The following is a 25,672-nucleotide window of genomic DNA, read 5'->3' on the forward strand; positions in this document are numbered from 1 at the left end:
CTTTGAAAAAGAGCAATGAATGAGCACAGATTAAGAGTATCTCATAGTGATTTACTGGCCTATACTGCAACCTGTGCAGATTAAGACTCTTCTGCTATTTCACTAGAGTAGTGATTCAATTCCTGATGGAGACTGGAGGGGAAATGTGGCGATGCACATAACTACACAAAGTCAGCTGCCAGTACTGGGATACTTTCACTTACCTGGGGAAGAGGCTCAATACAAACTCTGCCACACATTATATCATGATGAGTTAGTCCGCACGGCCATCAATCTATAAATATAAATTTACAGATTGTGATTTTAAAGTAATTCACTTTCTTGGTCTCTTGTTGATTCAAGACAGTATTTTTATTCTCCCTGGAAGAAAATGAAATAGCTTAAGCAGAAAAGTAAAGAGAAAATTGAAATAAAGGAGAAAGTGCCATATTTTTCGATAATGCTTAGCAGAGTACTGTAGCAGTTAAGAGCATGTATATGGTGGTCAGTTTCAAATCCAGGCATGGTCACTTACTGTCTCTATGGTGGTTTAGTCCCTAAGTTGTGTCCGACTCTGCGACTCCATGGACTACAGTTCACAAGGCTCTATCCATGAGATTTCCCAGGCAAAAATACTGAAGCAGATTGCCATTTCCTTCTCCAGGAAGGATCTTCCCGACCCAGGAATTGAACCTGGGTCTCTTGCATTATAGGCAGATTCTTTACCAACTGAGCTATGGGGGAATCCCTACTATCTCTCTGTAACTTGGAGTAAATTTCTTGATCTTCTCACATCTCAATTTCTTTTGAAAATGGAGACCGTGTATTATAGAGTTGTTGTTGTGTGTTAAATAGGATAATGGAGTGTGAAATAGACTTTGCTGTCTCAGTAAGTGCCATGTAAGTGTTAGGTATTATTTGACTAGGGGTGGGAGAGGTCAGATGCTAAATGATCAACCAGTATCTTGGAGCAATTTCTCATTCTTTTTGTATTTGAGCCAATGCTAGAGAAGATACATGCCCAAGAGAGATTCTGGATTCCAGCCTCTTTTTCAGTTGAATCTTATCTGCATAATTCCTCTTTCTTTGGTCTGAGCCTTACTAATGGGCAGGTTTGTGATGGATTTTGAAGCTTCAAAGCATCCACCTACTTCTTCTGGCCACTGAAAGGCTGAAGAGAGCCTGGCCAAGCCCAGGATGTCAGACCTCATTCTCCTAGTCCCTATTCAACACCCCCCACCAAACCCCTCAATAAAATAGTTTAGCATGCTTCTCCTCCTCCAAATTCACCTCTCCCCTAAGTCTCTCTCCTAATGCCTTACCTATAAGCATCTAAATGCATTATCTATCTATCATGTCTTCAGCAAATCCTTATTTAAGTGAACATATTAGTAAAATGCAAATTTTTCTTGGGCTTACCTCATGGTAATTGAAAATAAATAGCCTTTTCACCTTTTCCTAAACACCATAGATCTGAAATATCTAGTTCTTATTGCACTGTGTTGCTTAGCAGATAGCCCAGACTTGTCCTAGGAGCTGCCTCCCTAACAAGTCTCACTAGGCACAGATGCAGAGTAAGTTCAGACGTGTGACCAAAGCTGCAACTCACAGCTCTAAGAATTTCTTTTAGGACTGCTGCTCTAGTAAGCCTTCTCCTCTACTGACTGACTGACACTCTCCTGCTTGCTATTTGTAGCCTATGGAACTTCTAGGTCTTTGGGCTCCAGGTCCACATGGAAGGCTGCCCATGGTTCTGTGGGCACTGGAGAAGATAGGAGTGTTTGAACATAAAGGGAAAGCAAGGAGGGACATGGAGATGGGAAGACCTTTTATTGGGGATTGTCAAGCACAGCCTTAGCCTGTTCGAGGGACGACTCATCACTCCCTAATACCCCGACCTTGCTACCCAGCCCCACTTGATCTGAGGATTCTATCCTGCTGATCTTATCTCAGGTGACCTACCATGTATAGCTCCAGTCTGGTTCCCTGAGAGAGCTGCAATCCACCAGAAAAATCAGAATTCAACTATGGAAACTTTTTCATGGTGCTAACCTCCGATATGCAAAGTTATGTTCGTGGTGGGTTGGCTGTTTCAGTGCCTCTGAATGCTCCATGGCAGTTAAGAAGCTCCCTAGGGAAATTCTCACAGGTGCTCACAGGTCTGGTCCAGTTGGGCAGGGCTCTTGTCACTCCTGGGTCCCTCTGCATTTCCAGAGCATCAAGATTCCCCATCAGGTGTCCACTGGTCTTTTCTGAGTGACTTATTTCCTTAAAATGGGAGTGCCTGATTCTTAGAGAGCTTGGATTATAACATTTATCAGCTGTTTGTAATTCCTAAATCTGAACATTAACTGAAGGTATGAAAATATAACAAAAGGGTCTCCTCTCTAGATAAACATTGAATTTATAGGGAAGAGAAAAATAGATTTCATTACAAGAAAAGAAGGAAAATACAAATGACTATTTCCTAAATCCCTGTAATGTGCTAAGTGTGAAAGTGTTGGCTGCTCAGTCATATCCGACTCTATGTGGCCTCATGGACTGCAGCCCAGCAGGCTCTTTTGTCTGTGGAATTCTCCAGGTAAGAATACTGGAGTGGGTAGCCATTCCCTTCTATTGAAAACAGGTCTCCTGAATTGAGGCAGATTCTTTACTGAGTTCACCAGGTCTATTTAATCCCTATGACGTACTAATCTCTATCCCAAATCCTTTCTATAATATAATCATCTCACCCTTTAGGATAGAAAGTTTGTTTGAAATGGTATGCTTGTACAACAGAAACAGCAAAAATTAACTCATGTAACAGAGTAAAAATAAAAAAATTAAGCTCTAGAATCTGACTTCCTGGGTTTGAATCCCATCTCTGCTATTTACTGTTTAAATTCTCTGTGCTTCCCTTTTCTTATCAGAATAAAAGGCTAATACCATGGTAACTACCTCGTAAGGTGTTTTAAGGATTTAAAGAGCTAATTCATAAGGCCTACAGCAAGGGGCTGGAACACTGCATATATTTAATGGCAATAGTTGTGAGAATTATCATATTAGCATGTGAAAACTTTCATTGGTCTTATATTTCAGTTTCCATACTTGAAAAGGAAAAAGTGTGCACATTGACTATCGCCCACTAAAAAGAAATTCACTCTGAAGCCTTCTTTTGTGAAGTGTCCCTGCCCTGAAAATCTAATTGTTGTACCTCCATTAAAAAAAAAAATACTAGTAGAACTTTTGTCTTATGAATTAAAAACTGCTTGTAATTAGTAAGCATGCGTTGGAAGCAATGAGTGCTGTTTTCCAAACTGGAGAGCATAAGAGAAAAATAACTCCATAGGCACCAGAGGTGCTCCAATTATGGGCAACCTCCCTTCTGGTAAAGACCTTCAGTCTTAGATTTGGGGTAGAATTTGTAGTATCACCCCTCCTGCTGTCTCACTCTACAAACTATCTGAATTCAGAACATCCAACAGGAGCCAAAATATCCCACTTCTAATGTTGAACCTTCTGCGTGTCCACGGACACCTTGCAGACTCTGTGCATTGCATGGTTTGTGTACTCCACTGTGAGAGCCTTCTCCATATACCTTTGGGGTGTGTAACTGGGAGCGGAGGGAGTGGGTTTCATGAGATCAGAGTTGCTATATATGCGTACTGTGGATCAGGCAACCCACCTGCCCTAGCGTTAAGTTTTGCTGAGTCAACCATAAATTCACCTTGGGTACAGAGTCCATGCTTCCAAACCAGTCCTGCCCTGAGCCTGAAGCAAAGTGCCTTGGCTCTCCCATACTTCAGCCTAAGGCATCAGCCCCCGCTGCCGGCAGCCCCTTCGCCGCTCCCCCAACCCTGCCCTTGAAGTCTTGAAGTTCACTCTCTGGAGCTCTGTGCTCAGGCTGAATCTCAGCCTCCTGCCTTCTCCTTCCTCTGCACCCCAATTAAAGTGTGTTGTTCTTACTTCCCATTGCAAGAGAGGTCTCTCCTCTGCTAGCGCTATTTTAGGAAAGATGTGACACAGTGATCTACTCCTGATAAAAATAGCTGTTAATTGTATGGTCTTTCCCTAGCAAATGTTCATTTTTTTCAAAGAACAGTGAAAAAAAAAAAAGCAGTGTCTTCTGAGAAAGCAGTGCCTTCGACCAGTGGTGTTCATTTCAAGTGATGGATGAAGGGACCAGGACAGGATGTAGTAGAGGAGTTGACCTGAAGGACCTACCAAGTGCCCTGTGCTCCTCAAACCCCTAAATACAGGCGGAGGAGACCAGGGCAAGATTTCTTCAAGTGGCCACCGTGGACCTCCTTCCTTACTCTCTGTAGTATCATAACTGGGGCTTCAAGTGGCCACCGTGGACCTCCTTCCTTACTCTCTGTAGTATCATAACTGGGGCTTCCAGTTGCTTCCAGTTGCTTCCAGGTGTTGCTAGTGGTAAAGAACCTGCCAATGAAGGAGACTTAAGAGACACAGGTTTGATTCCTGAGTCAGGACGACCTCCTGGAGGAGGGCATCGCAACCCACTCCAGTATTCTTGCCTAGAGAATCCCATGGACAGAGGAGCCTGATGGGCAATAGTCAGCGGGGTCACAAAGAGTCGGACATGACTGACTGACTCAGCACAGCATATCACAACATCATTACTATGAAAATATTGTAATTTTTTATATGTTCTAATATTCATTTTGCTATTTTTTAGTATAATTCCTAATCTACTATGAGAATTATTCTTAAAACAGATATTTTTCTTGCAATTGAAATACAGTTTTTAAGTCTTTTGGAGAATTCTACTACAAAAGAGATGATAATAGTTTATAATCTCTATATTTATAAATAGTAATATTTTAAATGCTTGCATAACAATGAGGCATAAAAATTAGATTTTACAAGTGTACTTAGAGCTTTATCACTCCATAAATGCATATGAAACTCAATTTCTATGATTTCTGCAGAGGCTAGTGTTACTTAGCTTTCTATCTGTACGGTCATTTTTCCCCACTTCTGCATTTCCCAAGAGGGCATATGTTGATGAAGATCTTCTCTGAAACTGCTATGTAGAGTTGAAAAGATAGTAGCTTTCACTCTTGTCAACCTCTGCTCCAGGCATCTTTTAACTCAGTTCTTCAGGAACTGGGGAGCATCTGACTGCTTCTGTGGAGCCAACATAAATCTCACTTCCTCCAGCAGAGTCCGAGGCCGTGGTCTTAATCTCACTTCTTTATGGCTTCTGTCTAGTCACACTGCCCCAAAGGATGCTGTCCTAATTGTATTAAATTTCACTCTGTAATACTAATTTATCAAATGAGACCTATGGCTACTAATGCTGGACAAGAACTAGGAAACATGAAATCCTTTCATTATAATTTTACCACCAGCACATGGCACACAGTGGATATTTTCTGAAATGACTGTCTACTTCTGTGGCTCCCAGATAGAGTTTTCTGTCGTGCAGCTCAGCTTTGGATGGAAGAGATAAATAGGAAGAATGGAGGGACTCCTAGAGTAGTTACAGTGGGCTCTAAGTGGGAGGAGAAACCACGTTAGTTCTAACAGGATATTTGAGGAAATATGAAGGAGTATTTACATCAAAGAACATGCAGGAAAAGTTGACAAGATGCCTTAATAAAAATCTTTCCTTATTGTTTTAAGATTCAGGTCCTTTCCTACATAGAAAAAAATAGAAGCAGTTCTGTAAAAATAAGACTAGTTACTGTGGTGTTGTTTTTTAAATTTTTATTATTGGTATACTAGATATATCATTGGTCAAACACTTGAAGCATGTAAATAATATTAGAAGAAGACATAGAGCTTCCTCATGGAATTATGTGTTTATATCCTAGAAACTAGGGCATAGACTAGATTTTAGAAAAAGACATTTCCGGAAGGGAGTGTAACAAGCTCTTTTACTGAAAGGGAGGGCCTTTCGGTAAATCATGGTAATCATGGGAGGGCCCATGATTGTTTAAAATTTATATATGTATAATTCAATTAAAATTTATAATTGTTATCCTTTAGAAACAATGGCTCAGTGTTTAAAGAATCTGCCTGCAATGCAGGAGACTCAGTATATATGAGTCTCCATCCCTGAATCAGGAAAATCACCTGCAAAAGGAAATGGCAATTCATTCCAGCAGTCTCGCCTGGGAAATCCTTGCCTGGGATGGAGGAGTCTGGAGGTCTCCTCCATGCGGCCGCAAAGAGTCAGACACGACTAAGTAACTAAGGATGCACGCACACATAGTTTTACTTTTTATGATTCATTTACTGATCTGAAGATGAACTTTTTTTTTTTATCAAATTGGTTGTTTGATATCAGGATACAAAACAAGTGTGTACACATATAAATATATGCATACATAATATAACACGTGTTGTAAGAACATAATTAAGACACACAGCCTGAATATTGCAAAGTTAGCTTTATGTTAATATATATAGACAAAGCCATAATGGAATTTTCAAAACACTAGTGTACCTTGCTAATAAGATTAGTACGAGTGAGTGTCTGTAATACCTGGAAGGTTATCCCAATACACCTCAGTTGCCGTGTCTTGAGAAGGCTGTATTTGTTCACCAGGAAGATTCAGTGTTGGTCCTGTGGGTGCTTCTAACTGGAGATTAGTGCCATGGTGACCTCATGGGTTAGCATTGACAGTAGTAAGTAGTATTTCAGAACAACTGGAAGAGTTGTTTTAATGTTAGACTCCTTACATCCAAGGATAGCACTTCTGAAAATCCTCCTTTGAGTTCCCAAAGAGTCCTATATTGTTCTTATGGAAAAACTTATCTCTTTAGAGAAAAATCAGCGCCATGTGAAATCTAACTGAATTGAGGCTCTCTTTAAAGAATGTACTGTATTCTCTTGTAAAGTACATTTCTAATCTGGTTGTAGACCTGTAATATAAGAACCACCTTCATTTTCTGGTGAGAAAACTGAGGCTCAGAGAGGTTGAGGACCCATAACTCAAGTTCTGATAGACGGGGTGTGGTGGTTAGGTATTAAAGATGCAATCTAGCTCTCTTATCTCTAAAACCATTGTTTTTTTTTAAGCATGTTTCTTTCCTTTCTCAGTTCTATTAATTGGCATTTTCTAAGTAAATTTTTACTGGTACTTATGTATTTTTAACTTTTCCTGAGAGGCATTTACAAAGCAAATGAGAACCTTGTCATAGCTCATGTAGAAATTCCCGAGGGACTTCCTTGATGTTATCCATCTGCATCTCCTTTCTAGAGAAGAAAGTGCTGGCAATCCTTGAAAAACAATGATTGTCCTTTTACAAAATGATCAGAAAACAAAGTTGCCCTTTTTTGATTGTTCACTTTTTCAGGTCTCTTTGGTGACCACTGTTTCATCCTTTGTTCCTTTCCCAAGTCACTGACACTGGTTTAAACAGCTGCAATACGAGGATTTATTCTGAGAGGGTATATGTGAGCCCATTCTACCTTATGCATCCAGAGTTACCAAAGTTGAACGTGAAATAATGAATCATAATGTACATAATCATAAAATCACACTGTGATTTTATGTATTTTCTCTTTCCTTTGTTATGGATCTCTTCAGAGACTATCAGGGTCATATCCAGAATGAAATTTCGATTGTGGAATTTTATGACCATCAAGACTGGTTATTGTCCTGTAAATGTTGTTCCTATGATAAACATACCTTTATTTTAAATTCAGTTAAGTATCTTTAACAAGCTATTCACTGTTCTGTGAGGGAGCTCTGTCCCTTAGAAATTGAAAAAATTGTGATTGAGCTCTCAGTGAAGATGAGGAATCCTACTACTTATCTCATTTCTACTTCCTTTTTCATTCCTTACAAGAAGTTTTTTCAGTCCTTCTCAGTTCTCCTGGAGTCTCCAATCTTTGCTCTCATCCTCTCTCTCTTATGAGATAGCTTCATCTCCTTCACGGAGAAAATAGAAGCTGTCAGAAGAAACTTGCTCAACTTCCACTGTCAAACCCATTAACATCCTTCATCTTCCTGCCTCTCCTGTATCCCCAAATTATAATGGAAGAAATACCTCCCTCCAATCCAGGGCTCATCCCCTTGATGATACTCTGGATCCCAACTCCTCCAGTCTTCTGGGGGGGCTCGGTCTACTGATTATTTCATCTGTTTTTTATTTTAGTGATATTTCCAACCACTTCTCCTCAACTAGCTCTTTCCTTTTAAAGAGTAAATGTACTCAGATCTCTCCTATAGTGAAAAAAAAAAAAAATCCCTCAATCCCACTTTCCCTTCCTGTTAATACACTGCTCTTGTCACACTGAAGTTTGTTGCAAGAGTTGTTTTTCATGTTATTTCTCATTTATCTGCCACTTGATCCTCAATCCAATTAAATCTAGCTTTCTTCCCCCACCCTCACTCTGAAATTACTTTCTGTACATTTATCAATCATTTGTTAATGAGATAGATAAGCATTTAGTGATGAGAAAAGATGTTTTGATACAGTGTTGAGTGAAAAAGGTAGTTTACAAAGCATAATATAGCATAATCTATTGCCTTCATTTGGAGTGTAGTGCAATGAATTTTAACTTATCTATAGATTCATGTAATCACATTGTGTACAGAAAAGTTCAGTCACTCCAAAGAACTCCTTCATGCTACTCCCCCTGCTTCTCAACTGATAACCTAATAATCATTGATCTAGTTTTTTCTTTTCAATATTAATTTTTGCTTTTCAAGAATGTTCTATAAATGGAATTTCTGCAACTGTCTTCCTTTCCTCAGCCTAATGCCTTTGAGAGTGATCCTAATTGTTTTGCAGATCAATAATTCATTTTTTTTAAATTGATGAGCGATGTTCTATTGTATGGATGTATCAGTTTGCTTTCCATTCATCAATTGAAGGACATCTGAGTTATTTCCACTTTAGAGTAATTATGCATAGAGTTGCTGCAAAAGTTTGTTTACTATCTGAGTATTGTTAGTATTTTTCATTTTAGCAATTCTAAGAGGTATGTAGTGTTATCAGATCACAGTTTTAATATGCATTTCATTACTGGAGTAATATTCATGTGCCTCTTTGCCATTCATGTATCTTTGATTTTGTGTCTGTTCAAATCTTTAACCTAGTTTTCAATTGGTTTGTTTTGTTTTCCTACTGTTAAATTTCTTGAGTTCATTATTTTTTCTCATTACAAGTCCCTTATTGGATATGTGATTTGCAATTATTTTTTGCCACTCTTCAGCTTGCTGTTTCATTCTCTTAACAGTGTCTTAAACAGAGCAAACATTTTTTTGTTTCAATCCAGTCTAATTGATCAATTCTGGTGACATCTCTAATAATTTTCTGCCTAACCCTAGTTATAAAGATTTTCTCCTGTATTTTCTTCTAGAAGTTTTATAGTTGTACATTTATATATTTGGATCTGTGATCTTTATTAAGTTCATTTCTATGAAGCTTGTATAGAGATTCATTTTGTTACAAATGGAGGTTCGATTGTTCCAATATGATTTTGAAAAAACTATCCTTTATTGTTTTTACATCTTTATAAAAAAATCAAATGATGACATTTTCTCTGGATCTGTTTTAATTAATTATTTTAATTGGAGGCTAATTACTTTACACTATTGCGGTGGTTTTTGCCGTGCATCAATCTGTTTTTGAACTCTGTTCTGTCTCATTGATTTATCTTTATCCTAAGTTCTAGAATTAGACAGTAGTATTCTGTCACCTTTATTCTTCATTTAAAATTGTTTATTCTACTTTAGAATCAATCTATGTGTAGAATTTTGCTTGAATTTTTATTGTCGTTGGGGATAATTAAATCTTCGTTATATAAAGCCTTCCAGTTCATGAACACAGTATGTCTATTCAGTTCTTCTTATTTTACTTTCTCAGCATTTTGTAGTCTTCTGTATATATATCCTGTACATATTTTGTTATAATTATACCTAGGTATTTTATTTTTTGTAACTGCTGTAAATATTTTTTAAATTCAGTGTTTGGTTGTACATTCCTAGCTTATAGAAATGCCATTGATTTCATAGGTTAACACTACAGTCTATTAACTTGCTAAACTCACCTGTTCTACCAAAATTTTGATGAGTTCCTTAAGATTTTATACATAGACAATCATCCTTTCTACAAATAGAACAATTTTGTTTTTTCTTCTCTACTCTGTGTGCCTTTTACTTCTTTGTTTACTGGCAATAAACAGGACTTTCATTCAGCATAGTATTGTATAGAAGTGATGAGTGTCATTGTCTTGTTCTCTATTCTTAAGAGAGGGAAGGTAAACCTATTGTTAACTGTGAGTTTTTGTGTAGGTGTCTTTTATAAGTTTGAAGAATTTCCCTTCTATTTCTGGTTTGCTTATTTTTTTTCACTGTGAGTTGATACGAATTTTGTCAAATGCTCTTTCTGCATCAGTTGGTATGATAATATGGTTTTCCTTCATTAGACTGTCAATATGATGGATTAGGTTGATTGCTTTTTAAATATTAAAGCAGCCTTACATTCCCAGGATAAGCCTTACGTGGTTATATATTATCCCTTATATTTCTGCATTCAATTTGCTAATATGCTCTTGAGGATTTTTACATCTATATTCATGAGCAATATTTGGTCTTTAGTTCTTTTTTTAGTAGGGCCTTTTTCTGGTTTTGTTATCAGAGTAATCTTGGCCTCATAAAGTGCTTTGAGGAGTGTTCCTTTTTCTTCTATTTTCTGGGAGAGGTTATGTATATATGAAGTTAATTTTTTCTTTTAAGTGTTTCAATTTGCCAGTGAAACCATTTGATCCTGAAGATTTCTTTTTCAGAAGAAAACTTAAGTAGGAATTCAATTTCTTTTATAATTTTAGGGCAATTTAGGTAACATTTCATCTTGGGTGAGTTTCATTATTTTCTAGGGTTTGAACTGGTCATTTCATCTAAGTTGTTAAATATAGATGCAAAGAGTTGTACACAGTTATTTTCTCATTATCCTTTTCATGTCTGCTGGGTATGTAGTGGTATTCTTTCTTTCATCTGGTGTTGGCAATCTGCAAGACGCTCTATTTGTCAATCTTGCTAGAGCTTTATCAATTTACTGATGTTTTCAAAGAATACACTTTTGTTTCATTGATTTTCTTAACTTCTTTTCCTCTGCATACTTTACATTTATTTTGCCCTTTTTTTTTTTTTTTTCTGGTTTCCTAAAGTAGAGGCTTAGATTATTGATTTGAGACCTCTCTTCTTTTCTAATACAAACATTTATGCTGTAAGCTTTCCTCTAAGCACTGCTTTAACTGTGTCTCACAAATTACGGTGTTGCATTTTCTCCTGGAGCTATCCTTGTCTATACTCTGGTGTACATTGTGGGTTGGCTAGAGAATCCTGGAGGCAGGGAGAGACGGTAAACTTACTGCTGGTGTTGTGCAATTTTGAATTCTGTTCTTCGTCCCTAATCGCTCTGCTACTGATTACTTCTCAGAGTCCTCAAAAAGATGTTTTATGCATTTTGTTTAGATTTTATAGCTCTGTTTATTGTAGTTAACAAGGCAGAGTGTGCTTGCTTCATCTTACCCAGACTCAGAATCTTCCTTAACCTTTTAAGTCCTTAAAAATTCCTTTATTTTTGTTCAAAGACTCAACAGTGGAGGATGGTTAGCTTTGTATTTCTAATGCTGTACCCAGAGCTTTTCCATGTTGAGTCTGGTGCTCTGAATATCCAGGGTCAGCTGTCCATTGATGAATTTTAGGTCAGTAAATCCTATGCAAGTGTTCAGAGTTGTTTCAACTCTCAGACTGTCAGTGACACTGCTGCTGAGGCCGCTGCTAAGTCGCTTCAGTCGTGTCTGACTCTGTACGACCCCAGAGACGGCAGCCCACCAGGCTCCCCCGTCCCTGGGATTCTCCAGGCAAGAACACTGGAGTGGGTTGCCATTTCCTTCTCCAATGCATGAAAGTGAAAAGTGAAAGTGAAGTCGCTCAGTCATGTCTGACTCTTCGCGACCCCATGGACTGCAGCCCACCAGGCTCCTCCGTCCATGGGATTTTCCAGGCAAGAGTGCTGGAGTGGGGTGCCATTGCCTTCTCCGGTCATTGACACTGGACACTGCCAATCACAGACTCTTTGGTACACTCTTCCCACTGCTTCCATACTTCCACAATCTCTAATTTTTCTTCTTCTCCCACCAAACATTCCTTTAGTGTGGCCTCTTCTGGATCTTTGCTGTAGACTCATAGTTTTTCTCATTCCACAAGGCAGTCTCATCATTCTGGCACTCACTTTTCCTTGAGTATGCTTATGGTTTTTCAGTATTTATCTTTAGTCCAGCACTTTCTCCCATGTTCCATATAAATATAACTTCTTTCTATATGTTTCTGCTTCTAAATATTGTAGGCCCTACAGAATCACATTTCCCTGTCTCAATAAAAGACACCCCTATATGTTGAATTGCCAACTAGAAATAGAATTATTCTTAAATATCCACTGTTTGTTCTTCTTACAACATTAACTCAATTGCTGAATTTATTCCCTTTTATTTTTGCATCAATTCCTATATCTTAAGGCTTCTGGAATTCACCTCTGCTTTGTCCTCCTACTGCCTGCCACCTTGTCTGGGTTATTCTCCTGTCGTCTAAAATATTTTACCCCATACATTTGCACTTACTTTTGCTTCCTCCCAGTCCATTTTATTGTACAGCCAGAGGGACCTCTGAGAAATATAAATTTTACATTATCACTTCCTTCTTTAAATTTTAAAAAAAATGTTCAATTTCCTAATGTTTCATTTCTTAAATGCTATTAAAGGTATTTTGCAGTGTACCATGTTATTCTCAAAAAATCACTTAGTCTCTTGGCATCAGTTTCCTATCACTGCATAAAAAATTGCTATAAGATATAGCAAACTAAAACAATACATATTTAGTATTTCTCAGTTTCTGTGAGGCAGAAATTTGGCCATGGCTTACTGGAGGCTTCGCTTCAAAGTCTCTCATTAGGCTTCAGTTAAAGTGTTGGCCTGAGCTAGGCTCCTAGGTGAAGGCTCACCCGAGGATAGATTTGCTTCCAAGCTTATTTGCATAATTGCTGACAGGATTCAGTTCCTTAATTGTTATTGCAACTGAGAGCCTCAGTTCTTCCTTGGATTTTGGCTAGAAGCCTCTTTCTTCATGTGGACCTCTCCAACAACTTGCTTTATCTAAGTCAACAGGAGTCTTCTAGCAGCACAGAAGTCATCTTTTTTTAGCCGAATCACAAAAAGGACATCCCATCACAAGTGAGGTCTCACTCACTCTTAATGAGCATGAATGCCAGTAGGTATGGGTCTTAGGAACCATCCTTTTCTTCTTCTTCTTCTTATTATTATTCTTAGGAACCTTCTTTTTCTTATTTCCTCTCTTAATTTCTCTGTGCTGCTTTCTGAATTATTACCTAAGCTTTTCCTACTTACCAATTCTCTATTTAGTGGTGTCTAGTCTACTGTTTAATCCACGTGTTGCATTTCTTCAATTATGATATTTTTCATTTCTATGATTTTCACTTGAAAACATGCCAGTTCTCTTTCCCTCAAATCCCTTATTCTTATGTTCTCTTCTAGTTGGATGTTTTAATTAACTTATTTTGAAGCCCTGTTCAATTTTCTCTTTCATTTTTTCTTTCTTAATTAAGAATCTACCCACTTCATCTTCTGACCATCTCCCATGGCAGGAATCCCCATGTGCTTTGTAATTTTTTTAAGTCTATAAGTATGTCTTCATGGGGACTCATCTTACTTGGAAACACATGGAAATTCCATTTATATTCAAGTTTCTAGAGACATCACTATAAGATTGATTTTTCAGTTGCTTCTAAGACCTTATAATACATACAGGTTCTAAAACATTTTCTTTCTTAATCTGCTAGAAACTATTCTTCCTTGGTTTCCCTCCTTCTTTACTACCATTCCTTCTCATTTGTCATGTTGGCTCTATTTCATTCAGCTTCTTGACTCGAAATGTTGTAATTCTACCATGAGCTCTGTCCTGTGTATACTCTTCTCTTTTCAAGGAATCTCCAGTCACTTGGCTTTAAATTTTATCCATACTGGATGTGTCACATATCTGTCTCTCTCCAACCATGAAGTATACACTTATTAAATTTCTAATTCAACATCTCCACCATGAAATTAAAAGATGCTTACTCCTTGGAAGGAAAATTATGATCAACCTAGATAGCATATTAAAAAGCAGAGACATTACTTTGCCAATAAAGGTCTGTTTAGTCAAGGCTATGGTTTTTCCAGTGGTCATGTGTGGATGTGAGAGTTGGACTGTGAAGAAAGCTGAGTGCCGAAAAATTGATGCTGTGGTGTTGGAGAAGACTCTTGAGAGTCCCTTGGACTACAAGGAGATCCAACCAGTCCATCCTAAAGGAGATCAGTCCTGGGTGTTCATTGGAAGGACTAATGCTGAAGCTGAAACTCCAGTACTTCGGCTACCTCATGTGAAGAGTTGACTCGTTGGAAAAGACCCTGATGCTGGGAGGTATTGGGGGCAGGAGGAGAAGGGGATGACAGAGGGTGAGATGGCTGGATGGCATCACCGACTCGATGGGTATGAGTTTGAGTAAACTCCGGGAGTTGGTGATGGACATGGAGGCCTGGTATGCTGCAATTCATGGGGTTGCAAAGAGTCGGACACGACTGAGCAACTGAACTGAACTGATCTTTAATAGGCATCTGAATCTTAAAATTTCCAAAATGTTTACCTGAATATATTCATAATGTTGAAATGAAGAGAGGTAATATTTGAAGACAAGAAAATAAAACTTATCCCAAATACTAACTCAGTGGTCCTCAACTTCAGAGTTGGAATGTGAGAAAATTTTGATTAGAAATCTAGATTTGTAAGCTACCTTTCCAGAGAGTCTGCTATGGTAGTTCTAGGCTAAGATATGGAGATCTGAATCTTAATATCCCAGGTAATTTTGATGCAGGGATCTAAGCACAACACTTTGAAAAACTTTTTCTTCCCTAATGTCTTTGGTGGGGTTCCTAATTAATAGTGATGCCAACTTGGTTCTTATTACTCAGGGACAAGGCAGGACTGAGTATTTTCACATATAAAACTGATAGGGTTGGGAGATTCTAGTTCTGTTTCAACTGCACTTAAAATTAGATTTTTTTCATCTTTCTCTGTAGGCCTATTTTTGTACAAGAGACTTTATTAGTTGGACTCACCTATTCTATTTTTGGGGGATTGATATCGTGTGTTTAGCCACTAGTCGTGTCCAACTCTTTGCCACCCTTTGGACCATAGCCTGCCAGGCTCCTCTGTCCATGGGATTTTTCAGGCAAGAAGACTGGAGTGAATTGCCATTTCCTTCTCAGGATCGAACCTGCATCTCCTGTGTCTTGTGCATTGCAGGTGCACTCTTTACCCACGGAGTCATCAGGGAAGCCTGATATCATATAAAAAGAAAGATTGAAGATCAATTTCTCAATTCTTCATTAAGTTTTACCCTTCTCATAAATCTGTGTTTTCTGATCTTCTGAGCTGCTTCTTTTTCTTGGTGAAACTCTTTGCCATCACCTCCCATGTTTTTGTTTTTTTTTTTCCTTTTTTCTCTTCCCAAATCTTGCAAGGACTTCCAATCTTTTTTGCATGTTAATTTTTTAATTAACACGCCTATCTCTATAGCACTATCTTGTTATATAGGGTTATAATCCCTCTTTTTGGTAGGAGAACCAACCCCCAGGTGAGAAACCTAAATTCATTCAAGTGTGCAATATGCCTTTTCTGAAACAAGGGACCATCTTTAAGTGAGGCATGTTTAAAAAGTCAGCTAAGATAAAAATAGTATCTCCATTCTGTTTCTTAGCCTTAAAGTGACCACTCCATTGTTGCTCTTTACGTCAGACTCAGTCCTCTAACAGGGGAGGGAGGAAACTGTTCATCTGTAGTATAGAAAAACTGTAGGACAGTGGGCCCCAGCCTTTCTGGCATCAGGGATCAGTTTCGTGGAAGAGTTTTTCCATGGACAGGCCTGATGGGGGATGGTTTGGGGATGATTCAAGTACATTACATTTATTGTGTACTTTATTTCTGTTATTTATTTCTGTTCTTTATGTGTGTTTATTTCTGTTATTATTACATCAGCTCTACTTTATATCATCAGGTATTAGATCCTGGAGGCTGGGGACCCCTACAGTAGGACACTACAATATAATTTATTAAAGCAATTTTAGTAAAATTTAAACAAACATTTGTGGTCAGAAAGTTAATATATCTCTAAAACATTTTATCACCATTCTCCCTTAATAAAACACAGCAAGAATTTTAACAGTCAAGGACCATATTCATTTATATATGTTCCTAATGACAGTGTCATTTCCAAATGTGAGGAATTCCTACTTCATTCAGAGAAACAAAGTTTACAGTTATTTCAAGGTCATAGTGTCTAATCATCATTGTTGGTGAATTAAAGTAACTTGATTTCTTTTTCTAGAAAGTTAGTCTATTCAGCATACTGAGGATTGAAGACATGAGGACTAGTTTCTATTACTGTCTCAGAATTCACATGGAATTTAATTGTGATTTGAATGATCTAAAAGCCTAAAGTCACTGGGACCCAATGGTTTCCAAATAATTACATCATGGTGAATGCAGCTGAGCTTACTGAAAAAAAATAACCTATCTTCTTATCCCTAAGTGAGAGTTGAGACATATTGGTAAAATAACATTACCGAAAGTGCTGTAAATATATGCTGGTCACAGAGGCTTGGTGGGAGGAAAAGCTATAAAAACTAGCAATTTCTCTACTATAGATATTTGGTAAGAATTCAAGGCACCCCAGAATTCTTATGAAAAGAGGGAAGTCGTCTTCTGGGGACAGCATTTTTATAGCTTATTGTTGCCATAGGCATCCTGAGGGGAAATCTGTGGTGCCTAGGATGCTAGGCACAACGTGGATGCCATTACCATGTTGTGATCTGTTCAATCTGCTTGTCATCTTATATAGAAGATCTTAAGTTTGCTTTTCTAATTGGCGTGTGACCTAGTGATACTCTTTTGACTTACATGTATATGTTATCTCTTTCCTTCTGTGGCCAATGATAAAAAGAATAAAAGAGCTATTCAAGTCAATGGATATTTACCTAACAGATGAAATAAAAGAGAATGTATCACTTTATCTGGATGGCCATATTACTAAGTAAGAAGGGGAGAATGGTTATTATTATTCAACTGGGAGTTGCTACCACAATAATTATACTCAGACTTCTGCCCTTAGTTAGCTTCAAATAGTCTACAAGTATTAAAAATTACACAGAGTTGATTATAAAATATCAGCAGGATAAAAGAAGTATGAAATAAAAATTGTATGAAATGCTATTGATTAAAGGGAGGAAAGCTTGTGTATGATATAAAGAGTTGTCATTTGAGGAATAGGTAGGACATCCAGGAAGAGTTGCTCAGCAAGGTGTTAGAACCATGCATTTAGATAAAGGAGGAAATTCCTGACTAAAAGATGCATTAGAATATCTGAAATATAGGACTTTTTCAAACTATACCCACCTCTGTGCACCCAAAACCTCCGACATGCCTCCATACCATCAAGTGTGTTCTCCTTATTGGGGATAATGGAGTAGGGATGAAAACGGAGAGTAACTGATCTAAATCCTTCACAAGCCTTAAAGCTTTCTAAGAACAGGTAATTCTCTTTATCAGATAATCTATTCAGCTCAGTGAAGAAGGTCTTTGATTTTTGCTTCTGCTTCTTCCCCCTTTCAGGATGCCTTTCAAGAAATAATGATCACTTTTTGGCAATTCGTCAGAAGAAGAGTGGGAAGCCAGCATTCATTTATCACCACTCACAAGACATTGAGAAGAGCCTGGATATAGCTCCACAAAAGACACACAAACATAACTACCATTCCTCTTCTGAAGCTCAAATAGGCAAACACCACCAAATTGTTAACTCAGCATTTCCTAAACCCGCATATGACACATCTCTCAACCTGTTGGCCATGGCTGGTCAAGACCTTGAAGTGGAAAACCGCCCAGTCCCAGCAGCAAATGTGATTGTGGTGGTAAGTATTGCATTTAACTGATGCTGACGCTTTCCTCTGTGGTTGATGCTTTCAAACAAATGAAAACGAATGGTCATGAGTTATCATTGGATCTCAGTGACTATTTACCATAGCATTTCTTATTCTCTGGTGTTTCCTTTTTGTTAATTGATTATTATCTGCTGGCTTCCTCTTGAATGTAGGCCCATAAAATAAGAAACTCTGTCTGTATCTTCTCTGCACAGCCCAATGCAAGGTGCATAGTAGGTGCTTAATAATTTGAACAAAAAATTGTGTTAGGAAGTCTTTACTTATGTTGGTTCATATCCTGCAGTTTTGGATCATATCCTGAACTAAGCCTCCTGCCTTCTGTGATAATTTGCTCTAAGTAGATTGGCTTGAGTCTCAGTTTATATATAAATTGTTGTTGTTGTTGCTTAGTCGTTAAGTCATGTCTGACTCTTTTGCGACCCCATGGACTGTAGCCCACCAGGCTGCCCTGTCCATGGGACTTTCCAGGCAATACTGGAGTGGGTTGCTGTTTCCTTCTCCAGGGGGTCTTCCCAACTTAGGGATCAAATCTGCATCTCATACATTGGCATGTGGATTCTAACACTGAGCCAACAGGAAAGCCCATATGTACATGTATTTATTAAAGATATCCTGGTCACTTGACTCAAATGGTAAGAAATGAAGGGACCCTGAAAGGGAAGAAGTGATGTTGAAGGAGGGGAGTTTTCTAACTGAAGTAGATAAAATGGTTGGGAAGTAATTGATGGATAATATTCCTAATATCACTGAACAAGCATCACCATTTATTAATCAAGGTGATGTAGTGGGTCCATTGTTTGCCTTTTTAGGGTTTGTAGCCTAGACCAGAGGTTCCGAATTTCTGGAAGTATCATAAACTTATGCTAAGGTTGACAGAGCATTTGGATTCCAGCCCCTCTCAAGTTTAAAATTACGATAGGAGGATTCACATTAAAACTACAAAGCACTAGCTAAATGAGTGTTGATTGTATTTCTGTCTCCAAACGTAACCAAATATGTTGACTTTTAAGGCAAGATGATTCAGTGAAACCATGTTTGTATTTTGGCAACCTCTCTATAAGCCTAATGTAGTGAAAATTAATAAGCTTTTGTTCCTTTTCTTTACTTTTTTATCTACCACATATATGACAGCTTAGTATGGAGGATCAAAGATCCATTCATGGATGTTTTCAACTAGCATGCACTTAATATTTATTATGATCCAGCCATCATTTCGAGTATCTAGAAATACCCATCATTTGTGGTATCTACAAGTGAAATGGAGTCTCTTGTTTTGGTTGGGAAATGTCTGGGAGGAATGTTGGTAACCAAAATAAAATCATAAACTGAGAACATAATATGAGCTTTTGTTAAGAAAAAAAAAATGTAGGTCATTTTGCTGCTTGAAAAACTCAGACCAATTTTCTGCATTTACATGAGTAACACAAGTTCTGAAGGTAAAAGCCATGCACTGTGTCTATTGAGTGAAGACAAATGATGTTAATGATGTTACTGTATCTCTATATGCCTGTGCTAATGCTCGGACTCGGGAGAGATATTTCCTCTAGTGACCATCATACACTCATTGTTATCAACTCTTAAAGTCACTATGAATTACAGATCAAGACGTTTGTTCTATCTTCTGATGTCATGTACTGTCGAGTTAATTTAATATTATGGAGGGTAAAAGGCATCAATGAGGAATTCTGGCAGGTCATTTCACTTTTAGTCCATCTGTGGTTTAGAGATTCATGAAGAAGCTGTGCTTTTTCTTTGGGGTGATGATGACATGGAGGTAATAGGCAATTTTGCTGCATTAGCCTTCACTAACCTCTCTTGGTCTAGACTCTAACCATGCTGTGGCTCTGGTAGCTGGCACAACAATTGCTAGTGCTAATGTTTCCTGTAATCCACTTACATTACTTATGCACATGATGATTTACTAGGAAAACCAGGGAAGTAGGGTTATTTTAAAATAAATCAATAATTTTCAGCTTGCTCAAAAAGCAGAGTGTCAACATTTAATCAACTATCAGCTGGTTTGAAGGTTCATTCTATACAGAAAGGAGAGTTAGGAATGGAACATATGTAGTGGAAGGGAGATATTTCAGCTGCTAAACGACTTTGGTGGAGTAATTGGTATGTGTTTGCACACACACACACACACTCACACACACATGTATATATATATTGCAGTGATACAAAAGAATTATTTTGTGGCTTAATTTATACCAAAATGAGTAGTATCAATAAATATTCATTTCCTGTATTGGGAGAAATGATTGCAGTCTTTTTCAGCCAAGGTGAAAACCTACTCCCAACTTCCAAAATATACATGTAGATAACTTTTAAGACTTCCTAGCTCAGAGGAGAGATCACTTGTTTCTTTCTCTCTCACTTATTCCTGACGTCTTTAAGACCATGAATTTTAAAATAAAAAATTATCAAGGACTTGAAAGTTGCATGTATCCTTCTTATTTTCCTGATTCCCGGTTGTTGGCACAAAGCATTTCAGAAAACATTTGTCCCCAAATGATTTTTTTTATCCTTTTTTTCTTTCTTTTATAATCAGGAAAATCTGTAGTTTATTTATTCCAGGGAGAGGACAGCACAATTAGAATGTTTATCCTAAAGCATGCTAACTATGTTCCAGAAGCTCAATTGAGAAGTTGTTCAGATTTTTGTACAAAGAGGAAATATGAATATCCTCAAGGTCAAGGCTGTGGTAGGAGTTAAAAAAAAAAATGGCTCTAGCCAAACATGTGCTGAGAATTCCATCAATATACATCAGGTCGCAAGGCTACCACATTAAGAAAGAGGGAAGTCGGGTGTGAGGGAAAATGGAAGCGTAGAAGAAGATGCAGGCTTTTCCAGTTCAGCAAGTTCAGCATAGATTGCTGAGTGAAGGTTTTAGCTTGGGCAAAGTTTGAGAAGACTGGGGAATAGGAAGGTTTTGGAATATAAAGGGTGGGGATTATATAGTAAGATTATGGCTTACTCCACAGAATGGATTTGAGGGAAGGAAAAGGGATAGGAGGAGGAGGAGGAAGAGAAGGAGGTGAAGAAGAAAAGGGAGGAGAGAGGACAGGAGAGGAAGGAACCAAGAGTAACAGGAAAGAAAGGAGGGGAGAACGTAGGGGAGGGGGGAGGGAAAGGAGAAGGAGAAGAAAGGAGAAGATATAGCGGCAGTTCATGGGGCAGTGGGAAGACTTTTGTGAGCACATAAGATGATGGAGAGTCTCCAGGAGCCCAAGATGTTCTCCATGGGATTCCTAGAATCCCGAAGCTTCTTGTCTCACTTACCACTCACCCAGACCATTACCCAGACTATAGACTAAATTAAGTTACTAACTTACTTCATCCCTGAACAGTTTGTGGCCAGGTAATAAAATAAGGCACATTATCTCAAACTAAAACTATATATGCCTCACCCGTAGAGCATCCCTACCATCTGTTCACAAGAGGGGAGGTTACCTGAATAAAAATTGGGACACTATTAACAAGTAAAGGCAAACTAGATGCCAGGTAGCAGCTAAATGTATGTGAAAGCAGAAGATCTGGACTTCAGTTTTTATTAAGACATGATAGTGCCTTCAAGAAATAATGAGGACATGACAGCTTACAACTTGTCCTCAAGAATATGATTCTTGTACCAAAAAATATATGACTAAAGTCACACTGACAGTAGCCCAAACAGGCAGCAAATACACTCTGATATAGGATAAAATCAAATAAAGGGGCTTGGGCTATGTCCTAACACTCAGACTTTTTGCCTATGAGGACTATGACTTAGTGCAATCTTTTGGACCCGGGATATTTTATCCCAAGAAAGTTCTGAACTTATGAAAACCACTCTAGCCTGTATACTTCTTGATGCGTGCATGCATGCTCAGTCCCTCAGTGGTGTCCAAGTCTTTTGCGACCCCATGAACTGTCGCCTGTCAGGCTCCTCTCTCCATGGAATTCTCTAGGCAAGAATACTGGAGCAGGTTGCCATTTCCCCCGCCAGGGGATCTTCCCGACCCAGGGATCGAACCCATGTCTCTTGTGTCTCTTGGGTTGGCGGTTAGGTTCCTTACCACTAGCGCCATATGAGAAGCCCATACTTCTTGATGCTGCTGCTGCTGCTAAGTCGCTTCAGTCGTGTCCGACTCTGTGCGACCCCATAGACGGCAGCCCACCAGGCTCCTCCATCCTTGGGATTCTCCAGGCAAGAACACTGGAATGGGTTGCAATTTCCTTCTCCATACTTCTTGATAGTGACTGCTTATATGGTGGGGACCAAGATGGCTGCATTAATGCGTAGGCTAAGTGATTGCAGACAGTGGAGTGATGGTCATAGTGGGCAAGCTCACAGAAGGTGGGAAGCAAATGCAGGCTTTGGGAAAATTATGAATTATTGTGTGTCAAGCATATTCAGGGTCTGATAGTAAGTACCAAGTCCAAAATATTAAATGGATGCAAGACGTAAGCCTAATGCAATGTAGTGTCTTCCAATGCAGTCCTGAGACACTAGTCCCAAGTTCCTAAAGAAAATGAATATAAAAAACCTCAGAGAAAAATCTCTACCATGTTTTTTTTTTGAATGTTGAGCTTTTTTTACTTTATTTTTAATTGAAGGATAATTGCTTTGCAATATTATGTTGGTTTCTGCCATAGATCAACATGAATCAGCCATAGATATACATATGTCCCCTCCATCGTGGACCCCCCTCCCACCTCCCATCCCACCCCACTCCTCTAGTTTGCTACAGAGCCCTGGTTTGAGTTCCTTGAGTCATACAGAGTATTTTTACCGACTATCTATTTTATATATGGTGGTGCTGTGTGTGCTCAGTGGTGTCCAACTCTTTGCAACCCCATGGACTGTAGCTCACCAGGCTCCTCTGTCCATGGAATTTTCCAGGCAAGAATACTGGAGTGGGTTGCCATTTCTTTCTCCAGGTGATCTTCCCAGGAAAGGGATCGAACCCATGTCTCCTACATCCCCTGCATTGGCAGGCAGATTCTTTACCAATGAGCCACTGGGAAGTCCCAAATGTAGTTAAATATGGTTAATATAGTATGTTTTGTATTATGTGACTTTTAATGAAATAAATTTTTTAAAAATTGGATTGCTAGGTCTTATCCACCTTTTCATGGATGAAACTGCAGAGGGCTTGAAATCACTGGGGACTGTCTTGGAGCTTGGGTGCCACAATCTTCAAAGCAAAATTGGAAAATCTTTATATTATGCTATTGCTTATTACATACTTCTACCTGTAAACTTCCGGGAACATGACATATGAACTTCAGGAAAGGTAGCTGTGTGCTAAAACCATATTACTGCAGAAATTGCATAATATATCATAAAAGGGGAAGAAACTGTGTCAATAAAGAAACTTTGAGCCTTAAAAAAGCCTTCATGATTGATGGCAATTTACAGGCAAAAAAATCAAAACCCTAAATCAATGTTTCTCCAAGTTATACAATTAATAAAAGGTGCTAGAGGCAAAATTCAAATTTGTCTGACTTTAAAACTCAGACGGTTTCATTTTTAACAGAAGATATTTAGTTTGCTTTGGGAAAGTACTGTAAATTTTCCTAATAGAGAATGTGACTTTATGAATTACATTTTATTTAAGCTAGTGATAATGTTAATTTTTATACTCTAAAAATACATTCATCGATAGCTAGATGTTCATGTTGGAGCCAGAGGTTAAAAGGTAAAAGATCCACTCCACGGATAATAATATAAAATGAATTATAATGTAACATTAGATTTTAAGAAAGTCTAGTAAAAGAAATTCTGCAGTCTACTTCAGATATTTAGTTAACTTTTTACTCTTTTCTGAAACAAAAGCGTTCATATTAAACTACAAGATCTTCTTACATAATCGCCTTTCTTTTAGAATCCCAAACATTTGCATTTTGGAAAGCTTTGTGCCTAGATTCTCCAGATATTATTGTACCCCTGCAAAATCATCTTGAAGTAGAAATTCCGTTCTCGAGGTTGGCACCCTGACAGTCAACAGCTGTCACCGTCTGTTGCTTTTCTCCATTTCTAGCTACTAAAGCAGCAAGGAGAATGCTGGAACACATTTTATGTGTTGATAGAGGTCAAGCTTAGGCAACGTCTATGGGAAGTTTCAACACTGGGCCACTCAGTACATCTGTTTGTTTTGGATCATTTAGACTCAACATTAGAATGATGGGAAGTCTTAAGAGAACTGACTTAATTATCATACTAATTGGACATTGGATATTTAGTAATTTTTTTTAACTCCAGAAGTAATATATTTTCATAGCGTTTCAGAATATTTAGAAATATAGAGAAGGAAAAAAGAGGAAATAAAAATAATCCTTAGCAGATAACAGTGTTGTCTTGATGTATGTATCTATCTATATGATCTTTTCAATATATATGTATATCAATTTTTTTTTTACCAAATATGCAATCAGGATATGTAAGATTTTGTCTTTTTTTTTTTTTGCTTAGTTTATATTGCATAAACTATGATATTCCATCATATATCTTCATATTATTAACTATACAGCATTATTTTTGTTGTTGTTCAGTCACTCAGTTATGTCTGACTCTGTAACTACATGGACTGCAGCATGCCAGACTTCCCTGTCATTCACTCTCTCCCGGAGTTTACACAACCTGTTGTCCATTGAGTTGATGATGCCATCCAATCATTTCATCCTCTGTCGTCCCCTTCTCCTCCTGCCCTCAATCTTTCCCAGCATCAGGGCCTGCTAAAAATTCCATTGTGTAATAGATTTCACAGTTTTTATGTATTGATGTATATCCCCAATACATTCAGTAAGTTAAGACAAAAGGAGAAATAAATGTTGAGTATATCAAATATAGTACTTGATTCCATTGCAACTGCCTCCTTAATAATCTTGAGAGAATTTTGAGAGTTTATCTTAAGGGAAACTGCTTTCTTTATGAACTCTATATATAACTGTAATATAGGATCGATTTTTTTCCACATGGTCAAATTATGTGTTCCATAGACCTTAAATCTGAAGCAAGGGAAATATTTAAAGCAGTCAAGGAAGTTAACAGGACAAAAAAAAGGATGTCCTGTTAAAAGCATATTTAAAAATATTCTATTTCCGGACTTTTCATTGAGGAAGATGGAAGGTGCTGTGTCTCATTGTGTTGAAACCTAAAACCTCTTTTCTTCAGTCCAAAATTTTCAATAATGTAAAAACAAATAGAATCTGCAGATGAACAAAGAGGATATATTATCTTTTGAGCAAATATTTACTTGTCAGGTCTTTCTCTAAGAATTGCCCTTCGGTTTTCCAGTTGTTAAAAATTGTGCTCTTGCATCCTGGGAGTGACTTAGTCCCTTTTTCTTTCTTTCTTTGTTTCTCTCTAATTATAAATACCTATATGTCATGCTTGGAGAAGGCAATGGCACCCCACTCCAGTCCTCTTGCCTGGAAACTCCCATGGACGGAGGAGCCTGGTAGGCTGCCATCCATGCGGTCGCGAAGAGTCGGACACAACTGAACGACTTCACTCTCACTTTTCACTTTCCTGCTTTGGAGAAGGAGATGGCAACCCACTCCAGTGTTCTTGCCTGGAGAACCCCAGGGATGGGGGAGCCTGGTGGGCTGCCGTCTATGGGGTCGCACAGAGTCGGACACGACTGAAGCGACTTAGCAGCAACATATGTCATGATTATTTGTGTGTTTGTT

General features: G+C 38.2%; 1 protein-coding gene across 2 annotated transcripts in view; it reads left to right on the top strand.

Moving 5' to 3' along the window:
- Positions 1-25,672, top strand: part of PTPRR (protein tyrosine phosphatase receptor type R) — a 268,355-nt gene that overhangs the window by 8,708 nt on the left and 233,975 nt on the right. For both annotated transcript variants that reach the window (XM_061129965.1, XM_061129956.1), the window contains exon 2: positions 17,667-17,965. In XM_061129965.1, coding sequence (XP_060985948.1) covers positions 17,667-17,965 — 299 coding nt within the window. The remainder of the gene's footprint in view (positions 1-17,666; positions 17,966-25,672) is intronic.

Source organism: Dama dama, chromosome 3 (assembly GCF_033118175.1).
Source record: "Dama dama isolate Ldn47 chromosome 3, ASM3311817v1, whole genome shotgun sequence".
Classification (NCBI taxonomy): domain Eukaryota; kingdom Metazoa; phylum Chordata; class Mammalia; order Artiodactyla; family Cervidae; genus Dama; species Dama dama.